At 34.3% G+C, this 12,790-nt stretch overlaps 1 protein-coding gene across 11 annotated transcripts in view; it reads right to left on the bottom strand.

Moving 5' to 3' along the window:
* Positions 1 to 12,790, bottom strand: part of CCT6B (chaperonin containing TCP1 subunit 6B) — a 271,495-nt gene that overhangs the window by 239,474 nt on the left and 19,231 nt on the right. For all 11 annotated transcript variants that reach the window (XM_032457738.1, XM_032457736.1, XM_032457739.1 and 8 more), the window contains exons 4-8: positions 9,255 to 9,428; positions 7,156 to 7,259; positions 3,298 to 3,408; positions 2,976 to 3,135; positions 183 to 265 (exon numbers count right to left, since the gene is read on the bottom strand). In XM_032457738.1, the coding sequence (XP_032313629.1) occupies positions 183 to 265; positions 2,976 to 3,135; positions 3,298 to 3,408; positions 7,156 to 7,259; positions 9,255 to 9,428 (632 nt within the window). The remainder of the gene's footprint in view (positions 1 to 182; positions 266 to 2,975; positions 3,136 to 3,297; positions 3,409 to 7,155; positions 7,260 to 9,254; positions 9,429 to 12,790) is intronic.

A 12,790-nucleotide genomic window follows, 5' to 3' on the forward strand; every position in this document is an offset into this window, starting at 1 on the left:
TAGGTTAACAAACTTGATTTTTGCCAGTTCCATTATTTACCGAAATTACAAACAAAATTTGGAATTTGTATGCTACTACTTTGCTCAACAACATTTACACATAAGCTAAAAGGAGTACATATGGGATAATTTCAGTTTAGCCTGTTAAAAAATTTAGGATACATAATTATCTGCAAGCTTACCTTTCCATATTTCTTCTTTTTGCTCTGCGAAGAGCTACTATGCCGTGTTTTGCAAGAGCATCTAAGGAAAGTGGGTCAATTCCCTATAATCAAATTAGCATAAAAGTTACAAGCATGTTTTAAGACAGTAGTTCTCAAACTTTTGGGTCTCAGCACCACTTCACAAGCTTAAAAATTATTAAGAACCCAAGGAGCTTTCATTTATATGTGCTGTATATATAATATTTATCACATTATAAATGAAAATTGAGATATTTTTGAAATATGTATTAATCCACTTAAAATAATAATAAACTCATTTATGTTAACATAAATAACATTTTAATGAGAATTTATTATAATTTCCTAACAAAAAATATATAGTAAGAGTAGTGGCATTGTTTTACATTTTGGCAAATCTTTTTAATATCTATCTTAATAGAAAACAGCTGGATTTTCATATTTGCTTCTGCATTCAATTTGGAATGGTACATTGTTTTGGTTAAAGTACATGAAGAAAACCTGGCGTCACATAGATATGTGCTGGAAAAGGGAGGAACATCTTAATACCCTTTTCCAATAAATGTGTATGTTCTTCAATACTATACTAAAACTCAACAAGGGGTAGCTTCTTAAAGGTTAGTTCCAAAGTAGAAGATAAAACTATATGAATGAACTTTTCATGCTCCTTCACATTAAAATCCATTTGTCTGATGACTGGATAAAGAAGATATGGTACATATATATAATAGAATACTACTCAGCCAAAAAAAAAAAAAAAGAATAAAATAATGCCATTTGCAGCAACAATGGATGGGCCTGGAGATAGTCATTCTAAATGAAGTTAGTCAGAAAGAGAAAGAAAAAATACCATATGATATTGCTTATATGTGGAATCTATAAAAAAAAGATCAAATGAACTTATCTACAAAACAGAAACAGACTCACAGACACAGAACAAACTTATTTACCAGGCGGTAAAGGGGGTGGGAAGGGATAGATTGAGAATTCGAAATTTGCATCTCTTGGGGATTGATGGAAATGTTAGCTATCTTGTTTGTGGTGGTGGTTTCATTGGGGTATACATCTATCAAAATTCATCAAATTGTACATCTGAAATATGTATAGTTTACTGTACAGAAATCACACCACAATAAAGGTGTTAAAGAAAAAAAAAGATGACTCATCAGAACAAAAATCAATTTGTCTATCTTGCACTTTAATTATTGATTTTGTTAACTCATGCATTTTTTTAGTCATTTATAAAATACTGGTTCACTAAGTTAAGGCAGACCTCCAGATGGTTATACAATATCAAAAATATCACATTTTCTAATATCATCACTAATATTACCAGAAAAGTCTTTTAATTATCAGAAAGCAGTCAAGCTTACAGTGGCAGGTACAAGTTTTCCAACATTCTAATTTTTGTTGAAAGCTCAAATGTTATCATTGCTAACAAATACCACCTGTTGTTTCCTTAAAGTGACATGACTGCTTCATTCATTTCTGAGAAAAACCTACCAAATACCCATGTCTAAATAACCATTCTGTCAGTCATTCTTTCAAGTAAAAATGACATTTCATGAAAAGTGGCTAGTTTAGTTTGGAACTTAATTACACAAGAGCATTCCTTCAAGACCCTTCTTTTGATATGCAGCAGAAGTATTCTGTGCATACTTCACATTTTGTCACAAAGAATTATAGAAGGATGCACCCACTCCTGGGTATATACCCGGAAAAAACAAAAATACTAATTCAAAAAAGATACACACACCCCAGTGTTACTAGCAACGCCATTTACAACTATGTCACTTAGGATGACTGGATTAAGATGTTTTATACACACACACATACATATGTACAATGGAATATTAGCCATAAAAAAGAATGAAATACTGCCATTTGCAGCAACATGGATGAACCTAGAGAATATTATGCTTAGTGAAATAAGTTAGACAGAGAAAAACAAATACTGTATGATATCACTTATACGTGGAATCTAAAAAATAACACAAATAAATGTATATACAAAACAGAAACAGACTCACAGACATAGAAAACAAACCTGTGGTTAACAAAGGGGAGAGGGAAAAGGGGAGGGCCAAATTAGAGGTATTGGAAACAGATACAAACTACTATACATAAAATAGATTAAGTAATAAAGATATACTGTATAGCACAGAAAATCATACCCATTATCTTGCAATAAACTATAATGGAGTATAATCTGCAAAAATACTATCACTATGTTATATACCTAAAACTAACACAATATCGTAAATCAACTATACTTCAATTAAAAAATAAAATATTATGGTAGCTCACAGTGAAAAAAAAAATGTGTGACAATGAATATATGTACGTTCATGTATAACTGAAAAATTGTGCTCTACACTGGAATTTGACACGACATTTTAAAATGACTGTAACTCAATAAAAAATGTTAAAATGAATAAATAAATAAATAAATGGATGCATATATAAAGATCAGAATAAGTTTTACCACTTCATCAAGACATTCTTAAAAGAACCAGCCCTTTTTGTGTGTATGGTGATATGACAGTAAAGACTATGATGACTACTGGTACAATTTGGTGCTACTGTGTTGATGTGTACTAAGGCACCAGCAGTTTTACCTACTGCTGCTTTTGCTTCATCATGGCAGATGTCAACACAATGTAAAAGGCATTATAATTAATATTATGGAAATAGTTTTGACCTCACAGACCCCCTGAAATGGAATCCACAAACCACACTTTGTAAAACACTGAAGAACATTTTACAAACAGTTAAAATCTAAACTTTTCTCACCTTTTGATTAATGACAACAAATCCTTTATTGGACTGAGCACAGACTTTGTCTTTCAGGTCTATTATTTTTTGCACTCTATCTTCAATAAATTTTCTTTCAGCTTTTACCAACTTCTCTTTCTCTTCTGCAGTCTTATAAAAGAAACCAGAGCTCACCTCTCTAAAAGATTAATAAAAAACAAGCTAGTCAAGGCAAGGAGGGGTTGGGAGAGGAAAAGGTAGAAAGAGTTTACACTAAACATTTGAGAAGCAAAAAAAGAATCAAAAAACACTTTCAGAAAAAACAATCTCAAAAGTTACAAAGAGTAACTGATATACATACGTTTTTTCATATTCTAGTGATACATTACAAGTAAGGATAAATGCATCTTCTACTCGCTTCTTCATATCTGGATGACGGGCACCATGATCCAAAACTAATCCTCTGATCAACCTATTAAAAACATGTAATGTTTCTTATATATTTCTTACACTCTAAAGCTTGGTACAAAATTAAAATTGTACTCTTAAAGTTGTAACAGAACTTCCAGGGCATATACTGGTTCATTGCACCAAGTTTAAGCCTAACACATAATCAGTAAAATTAGGAAATAGGAAAGAGAACCTATTTTAACACAGTGTTAACTATGAAGTCACAATGAAAAGTCAACCCTGAATTATTCTTTAAATTATGTGGCTCAAACACATGACACAGCTGATCAAGTAATGAAAGGTAGGCACACAATGAGTTTCTTAGGAACATTTGTTCAAAATAACTATATGGAACAACTAAAAACTGTCAACCTAAAGGTCCAATAATAGGGCCCTTTTGGCAGATAATAATGCAACTATGTGCTAGTCATGAAAACTATGTAATAACATGGAAAAATATTTACAGGGGTAGCTAATAAGTGGAGAATGGCAAATTGCATATAAAGCATGATTATAACTATGCTTTTGAAAAATAAGCACCTTGGCATTGAAAGGGAAAATGGAAGGAAACTAAGAGTAGGGTTATGCTTGGATGGTAGGAATATAGATAACTTGGGTAGGCTTTTTTCCTGTTTTCCGAATGATCTTTCAAGAGTAAATATTTTTATAACTTTTAAAAAATCGTTTATACCCAATTAGGGCATGGCATTTCTACTTATGAATCTCTTATACCCAACATGTGTTATACATTAATGCAAAGAAATAATTTTTAAAATAGTTAAATATAACTACACAGAAGTTTTCAAATTTTTAATCTAACTAGACTAGTCCAACTCCTAACTGAAGGTGAAGATATTTCATTCAGGAAGAAACAAACAATATGTTCAATATTCTTCACACTTCAAGTCTCCTTTACTCTTCACCTGCTCCTCACTCTCGGCAAATGACCTTGCTTCTTTGAGAGAATAAAAACACTGCCCCATCACTACCTCTACCAATCCACCTGCACTTGAATCTGAACCTCCTATTACTAGGAATGAACTGCCCATGCCCTGCTCTAAGGTTAACCCCTTGTGTTCTGCATTTCATTTCCTCTCTCTGCCCTGCAATTGTCCCCTCTTCCCCCACGTCAATTCTTCCTTCCTACAGGAGCATCCTCATCTGGATACAAACTTGCAACAGTAATTCCCATCTTAAAAACAAAAAAATTCTCCTTTAGCCCATTCCCATTTTCCCTTCTAGGTACCAACCCCATTTCTCTGCTTCCCTTTATAACTAAACTCTTCTGAGTTGTCTACGTTTGCATCCTCACCTCTTCCCTAACCATTCTCTCTTAAGCCCACCTTCAATCTGACTTTCATACTCACCTCTTTACTTAATCAGCTTTCATTAAACTTACCAAAAATTAAATGCTCTCCAAACCTAATGGAGAATTCTCAGTCCACAACTTGCTCAAACTTTAAGCAGCATATGACATAGCTGATTATTCTCTCCCTCTTGAAACACTTTCTTCTGTAAGCTTCTGGAGCATACTCTCCCTTGGCTTTCCTCCTATCTCACTGACCACCCTTCTCAGTCTGCTTTGCTAAGTCCTCATCTTCTCAATTTCTAAACATTGGAGTTTTGGGCTTAATCCTTAAACTTCCTCTTTTCTCTATATCACTTCTCAGATGATCTCCTTAACTCATAGCTTTAAGTCACCCACGCACTGATGACTCCCAAATATGTATTTCTAGTCCAGACCTCTGTCCTGAACTCCTGACACATACCCCCAAACCCCTAACTAAACATCTCCACATGGATGTTTAATAAGCACCTAAACTAAACTATTGATTTATTTCCCCAAACCTACTCCTCTCAGTCTTCTCCGTCTCAAGAAATGGCACCTCCACTTTTCCAGATGGTCATGCAAAAACCCAAGAGGCATCCTTGATGCCTCTGTTTCTGTCACATTCTATGTAGAACTATCAACAAATCATACTGCTCCTTCTTTCTAAGCATATCGTGATCTAAACATTTTCATTTCTTACTTGTATTACAATAGATTCCTAGCTTGTCTCCTGCTTCTGCCCTTGCACCTCCCACCCTGCTCCACAATGTATTCTCCACACAACAGTTTCCGCAGAGATCTTTCTGAAATATAAATCAAGAACTTGGTGCCCTCAGCAACAGTAGGATAATTTGGACCAACCCTACTACTGAAAGCATCTAAACATGCTGGATTAAAAACAAAAAAACCTTAAAAACATTAGAGAGCCCTAAAACAGTAAAGAGCTACAAAAGTATCCTTTTCAAAACTGAAAACAAAATAGGAACTCCAAAGGCTAAGAGGAGAACTGCAGGCACTTACTCTAAAGTCATCTGACAATTGAGGCAAATCTGAACTTTGGTTTCAATGACATCAATGAGAGGGGAATGGAATTAAAAACTCAAGATTATCCAAGCTAGAGTGTCTAATAGAAGACCCTCTTTACATTAAGCTTGAACCTCAAAGGGCTATATACTCAGGGTATAAACCAGCAGCCCTCACATGGACTTGCAGTTAGAATTCACAACAACTAGATATTAAAAAAAAAAATCAGTCAAGCTGTGGATTTAGTTTAAAGTAGTCCCTGGGCTCCTTGCAGCAGCAAACTCAAATCCTCTATGCAGAAAGGCAGCTTCAGCCTACATCTCAAATTTTTTCTACAAATACTCTTTTCAACACAATGAATGGCATATATTCAGAACAAAGCACAAGTGAGAACTAGCAAAATACAATAAATACCAGAAACAGACAAAACTTTAAATATTATAATTATCAAACAAGAACTAAATGTTTAAAGAAACAAAAGGTAAGCTTGGAGAGATCTGCACAGAATAGGAAACCATAAAAAGTGACAAGGTAGATTAAAGAAAGAACAAAATAGAACTTCTATAAATAAGTAAAGACACCCACACATACACACACATATATTAAAAATAATAAAGTATTTACAGATGAAATATGATATCTCAATTAGCTTTAAAATAATCCAGGTTTGGGGCAGGGTGGGTGGAAAGAGTATATAGAGGGGATATAAGGTAAAAATAAGACTGGCCATATACTGAAAATAAAGATGACTGACAGGTACATGGGAGTTTACTATTCCATTCTCTCTACTTTTATACATGTTTAAAATTTCCATAATAGAATGTTTAAAGTGAGTTATGTCCAAAATCAACAAGGTGCTACTTACTCTGACACATACATACTCAGACAATATTGTCTTACCTTTCTGCCCTCATCTCCTACTACTTTGTCCTCTTCCTGTGCTCCCGGCACACTGGAACACCCCAGCACACTTCTGCCTCTGGCCTTTTCCACTGCTATTCCCTCTGCTTAGAATACTCTTCTCCCAGATATTCACATAGCTAGCAACCTTATCTCTTCAGAGGCCTCTTTAGCTCTCTAGTTTAGCTTCTCATCACAATGACCTTCCCTCTGACTACTCTAAAATCACACACATACTCACACACACTGTTGCTCTAGCCTCTTTATAGCACTTACTAGCATTATTTGTTTCCTCTATCCTTCAACTAGAAATGTAAGGTTCTTAAAGAAAAATTCCGTTTTGTTTACATTCATAGCACCTAAAACGCTGAACGGCTCCTGGTAAGCATCCAACTAATATATGTTGAATGAATAGATTGATGTTGAATAAAAGTAACTAATGAAATTAACAAAAGACTATTTGAAGATAACCAAGTATTCCAGAATCTATGCATTGTCCAAGTTTATGTCATTTACTTTGTATCCATTTCTGATTTATGCTTCATCTCCATGATTTCTATCATGAAGAGATCAATAGGATAACCTGGTCTTCTAATAGCCAAAACAGAATCCACCACAGCCTGGAAGAGAAATGAATGAGAAAAGGACATTATTTGGCTTACTGAAAGAAACCACTGGCCCAAATAATCTATCACCAGACTAAGGAGATAAAGTGCTTCAGGCTCAAAAATCTAGGGCAAGGCCAAAAAGGGCCACTTTATTGTGGACACTAATAATAACCCATGCTAATGGATATTTTAGAGACAAAAGGCACTTCAAAGATTATCAAGTCCAAACCCTTTATTTTACCGATAAAAAAGCTAAGATTAGCCTTTAAGAAGTTATGGTCTTAAAACAAGGTCTAACGGGTAGTAGCAGAGCCAGGACTAGGAATCATGTCTCTAAATGCCAAGTCTACTCAGTACCAACACTACTCAAATTTTTCCACCAAAGAACACCTTAATGGAAAAGAAAGAAATGTAATCCAAGGAAAGAGTTAAAATTTACTGGCTATAACAACATGAAATTTTTTAAGTCTTGTGTTTTAACGTGAAAAGTTTCCATGTCATGACCTAATATATACATGTTTGTTTTAATGTGAAAATAATGCTTTTACCCAAAATCATAAAGTAAAGTTGACACTTCAGAAAGACATGTCTCTAGTAAACAATTCCATGGTTACTGGGGAAAGGGGTGGGAAGGGATACATTTGGGAGTTTATGATTTACAAATATTAGCCACTATATACAAAAATAGATTTTTTAAAAAGCTTCTTCTGTATAGCACAGGGAACTATGTTCATTATCTTGTAATAACCTTTAATGAAAAAGAATATGAAAATGAACATATGTATGTATATGCATTCCTGGGACATTGTGCTGTACACCAGCAATTGACACACTGTAACCCACTGTACTGCAATAAAAAAAAAGACATGTCTCATTTATTCTTCCAAATATCCCCAGGAATATGCAATTTGAGAAGCACAGCACAACACAGCCTATTGCTTAGCTCAGAAGGTAATATGAAAATATCTGACTACAGAAATTAAGTGGTATCGTATAACCATCCTAAAATATAAATAAAGCAAAAAAAAAAAAAAAAAAACCAAAAAAACCCTGTATCTTAGAAAAGTTTACTGAGGTAGCATGATTTCGGTGCCTAATACAGAATAATGACAAACCATTGGAAAGTGAGTGTATTAGTGTTTCTGTAACTCCGAAAGAGAATGGGGGTCCTAACCAGATAGCATGAAGATTCTGGGCCACATAATATATGTACTCTAACAGCAGAGTCTTTATTTGGACTCTGCTCAGCAAGAGATTGTCTTAATTTCTTAATCTTAATCTGATTTCCTGTAGGTTTTCCTAATAGTAAGGAAAACTGACCAGAAACAACTCAGGCATTCCAGTCCATTTGGTATTTATATTTCTCAAAGTAAATTCGTAAGACAGCACTCTGATTTATACATCAATGTCTATGAATTTAGTTGTTATGAGCTCATCATTCCTGACAAACTAATATATTCAAGTTTCAGAAACTGCAAAGCTAAGGAACAATGATGATATCATCAGACTACAGCTACCTGATAAAAGCCTTCCCCAAATACCCAATGTTGTCTTGATATTATATATATTCTACTTTTAGAAGTAAACAAGCATCCATTTCCCAGATGTGAATATTATCTATCAGATCAGTCATGTTCATTAAAATGCTAACCTTAACTCCAAGGCCCTGCCAAAACAACTTCCCCAATCTCACACAATAAATACGGACCTCTAGGTTTAAGAGACCCATCACCCCAAGGGCTTCCACAGGGTATGATCCACAGGCAGCCACCCCTCTCCCAACTTTCAAGTTAACTTAAAAGAAGGCTTAATATGACACTTAAGAAAAATTACACATACTGTTCTGACCAATCAAATCTACTCTATAAAGAAGCCTATAAATGTCTATCTTCTAGATTTTATTGTATTTTCAAAAGAACACAACCAATAGTTGATTATCTTACAGGAAAAAGAAAAATATCATCATGCATGAGGCTGTACTCATTCTGCAAAAGTTTAACCACATACCTCTGTTAACACATCAGCCAGTTCAGGATGAACTTTAGTTTGTAAAGATGTTCTAGCCACATCTAAGAGGGTTTCTCTTTTCATCTCTTTTTTAATTTTAACTTCTTCCAAAACTTCAAGCGCCTTTATTTTTGCAACTTCAAATCCTTCAGCTACTATTCTAGGGTGCAGGCCCTAATATAGCAACATAAAACTATAAATTATAAAGTAAGTTATCCAAAGTAAAAGCAACCGTCCTTTCCCATTAATAGGTATGTCCAAAAAAGTAATATTACCCATACGAATGCCACTAAATATAAGTGTATATACATAATCTATAAAAGTAATCTTTCAGTGCTTCACATTTAAAACAATCTCAAAGTCGCAGACAAATTGTTTATAATTTGTAACTACAAAAAAACTACAAAAGTCCTTTTAATTTCTGAAAACTGCAACACATTGTCATGAAGTGCTCTTCTGAATAAGCACAAAAGAAAAGACTCTCTGATACAGAAGAAAAGAACCAGCACTCTTTGTAGAAAAATGACAGACAGACAGCACCAGACAGACAGCACCTTCACCAAATGCTCAAAGTTAACATCATACAATGGGACAAACACATATCATGTGCCTCCTGATGTGCTTGATGCAGCACTTCCACGGCATTCCTGCCAAAAGTTCTTAACCTGAGTTTAATCACAAGGAAATCCAATCTGAGGGACCTTCCTAAAAAACAAAAAAATAAAACAAAAAAAAGACCTGGCCTGTACTCTAATATATAGCAATGTCAGCAATATCATAAAACACAAAAGGTGGCCCAGGAACTATTCCAGCTTAAAGAAGACTAAAGAGATATGACAACTGAATATAATGCATGAGTCTAAATTTTCTTCTGCTACAAAGGAAACTATTGGGACAAGTGATGAAATTTGAATAAGATCTGAGGATTAGGTAACAGTACTGTATCAATGAGTCAATGTTAACATTAATTTCCTGTTTTTGATGACTATGCTGTGGTTATACATGAGAATTCCCTGGCTTTAAGAAATATACACTGAAATAGTTATATCATCATTTCTGCAACTTATTCTTATGCCACTAGAAAAAAATATGTACATTACTATATATATATACATACACACACACACTACATATACAAATATATATATTTATAACTGAGAGAGAAATGTTATTCTTTGGAATATTCTTGCAACTTTTCTGTAGGTCTGACATTATAACAAAATAATTTTTTGAAAAAACACCATTGTTTATTCTGAAAAATAATACATAAACTTATTTAAAGCTGGAACTAGGTCTAATTTATTCCCTTCCTCCATTCCTTTACATTAGCCCTATAATAACTTTTAAAAAGTTGACATTTATTGAATACTATTCAGCCATAAAAAAACGACAACATAATGCCATTTGCAGCAACATGGATGCCCCTGGAGAATGTCATTCTAAGTGAAGCCAGAAAGAGAAAGAAAAATACCATATGAGATCGCTCATATGTGGAATCTAAAAAAAAAAAAAAGAACAGAACATAAATACAAAACAGAAACAGACTCATAGATATAGAATACAAATTTGTGGTTGCCAGAGGGGAGGAGGGTGGGAAGGGACAGACTGGGAGTTCGAAATTTGTAGATACTGATGGGCATATGTAAAACAGATAAACAAGATTATACTGCATAGCACATGGAAATATACACAAGATCTGATGGTAGCTCACAGCAAAAAGAATGTGACAATAAATATATGTTATGTTCACGTATAACTGAAAAATTGTGCTCTACACTGGAAATTGACACAACATTGTAAACTGACTCAATAAAAAAAATACACGATACAACTTAAAACACAAAGTTGACATTTATTGAGCATTTGTGCCAGGCACTATTCTAAGGGCTTTACGTGTATTATTTTAGTCCTCTCAACACTATTAAGTGGTTGTTGTTATTATTCCTGTTTCACAGATGAGAAAACTGAGGCTTAAAGACTTAAGTCACTAGGCTAGTATTTAAACCACAAACCTGATGTCAGACCCTATGTTATCAATCATCTGCAAAACACTTTCTCAGCCTAGGACCTCAGTTTGTCACCCAGACCACTATAAAAGCCTTCCATCTTGACTCCCTTAAAACTTTCCCAAAAATATTTAAAATACCAATCTGACCATATCAATCATTAATATGTTAACATGAGTATTCTTCTTCTTGGTTAGTATATTATATACCTACTCACTACTGTCCACATCACTTTAAACTCCAACACCAAACTGCTTACAGCTCTACACACATACAGGGTTGCTTCTCTTCTCTGTGCCTTTGCTCATGTTGTTCCTTCTACCAGGGTGCCATTCCCCTTACCCTTCACTCTTTCATCAAGCTCACTTGCTCTCATCCTAAAGATTTAGCCCAGGCCTTATTTCCTCCAGAAAGTCTTCCTGACTACCTCAGGCTAGTGTTTCTATCCTATCCTGTGCCTCACTCTATCACTGCCCTGCTACACAGTTTTATAACTATGTCAAATTCTGTCCGCATCTCTCCCTTCCCTAACTTCTTACTTCCTAGCCCAACCCAAATTTTGTTTAGGTATCTCTCTTCCTCAGTGCTTCAGAGGAAGCAGACTCTATCCTGAGCTCAAGGGGTGAGGTCCTGATTAAATCAAGTCAATTCCCCTAAAAACTGTCATTGGTTTGGGATGGACATAAGACCAAAGTTGGCCCAATCATACAAAGGAAGGACTTAAAATCCATGGCTGGATGAATGGTTTTCTCTTGCCCTCTCCTGCTGAGTGTTATTAAGGGAAGCAGGTAGCCCTGATTTCTTCTGACAGTCTTTCATTCAGGATGGAAATAAGCCCATGAGGAGACAGCATTATTAATTGGAAGAACTAAGAGACAGAAAGGACCTGGGTACTTGATGACTGAATTTCTTAATCAACCAACCCTTAGAGGTCTGCTTTATCTGTCTATGTTCTGCTATGGGAGATTTTCTTTTTTTTATTGTTTAAGTGACTTTTAGTCAAGTTTCTACTACTTACAACCAAAAGCATCCTGAGACAAGTTTCAGGTACTGAATTAACAGACAATTCCTAATACTTAATGAAACCCAAAGAAGTAATAATTTTAGCACTTTGACCAGATTATGCTTTATAAAATGGTCCTGGAAAGAAAGCAAAAGTTCAACTACTTAATTAGAGACGAAAGATAAGTAATGCCAAGAAAAGAATACAGATTAAACAAAGGTACAGACATAGAAATGTGTGTAATGATTTCAGAAACTAGAGAAGTCTGGCTATAGTGGACTGTTTTCTTTTCTAGGCCATCAATCATGAGTATATGGCTAATTTTTAAACTTTTTATATATCTCAAATATTTCATTTTTAAAAGAAGTAGATAATTTCAATAAAAGGTATTATTTTGGCAAAAAAAATCATTATTTCCATTTACAATTGTCCAAAAATATCTTGATAAAAATTGACTTTTGCCCCCTAAAATTAAACCATTTTACTAGCAAAATAAATAAATAACTTTCTATTCAAAATAAAGTACC

This window comes from Camelus ferus, chromosome 16 (genome assembly GCF_009834535.1).
Source record: "Camelus ferus isolate YT-003-E chromosome 16, BCGSAC_Cfer_1.0, whole genome shotgun sequence".
Classification (NCBI taxonomy): Eukaryota; Metazoa; Chordata; class Mammalia; order Artiodactyla; family Camelidae; genus Camelus; species Camelus ferus.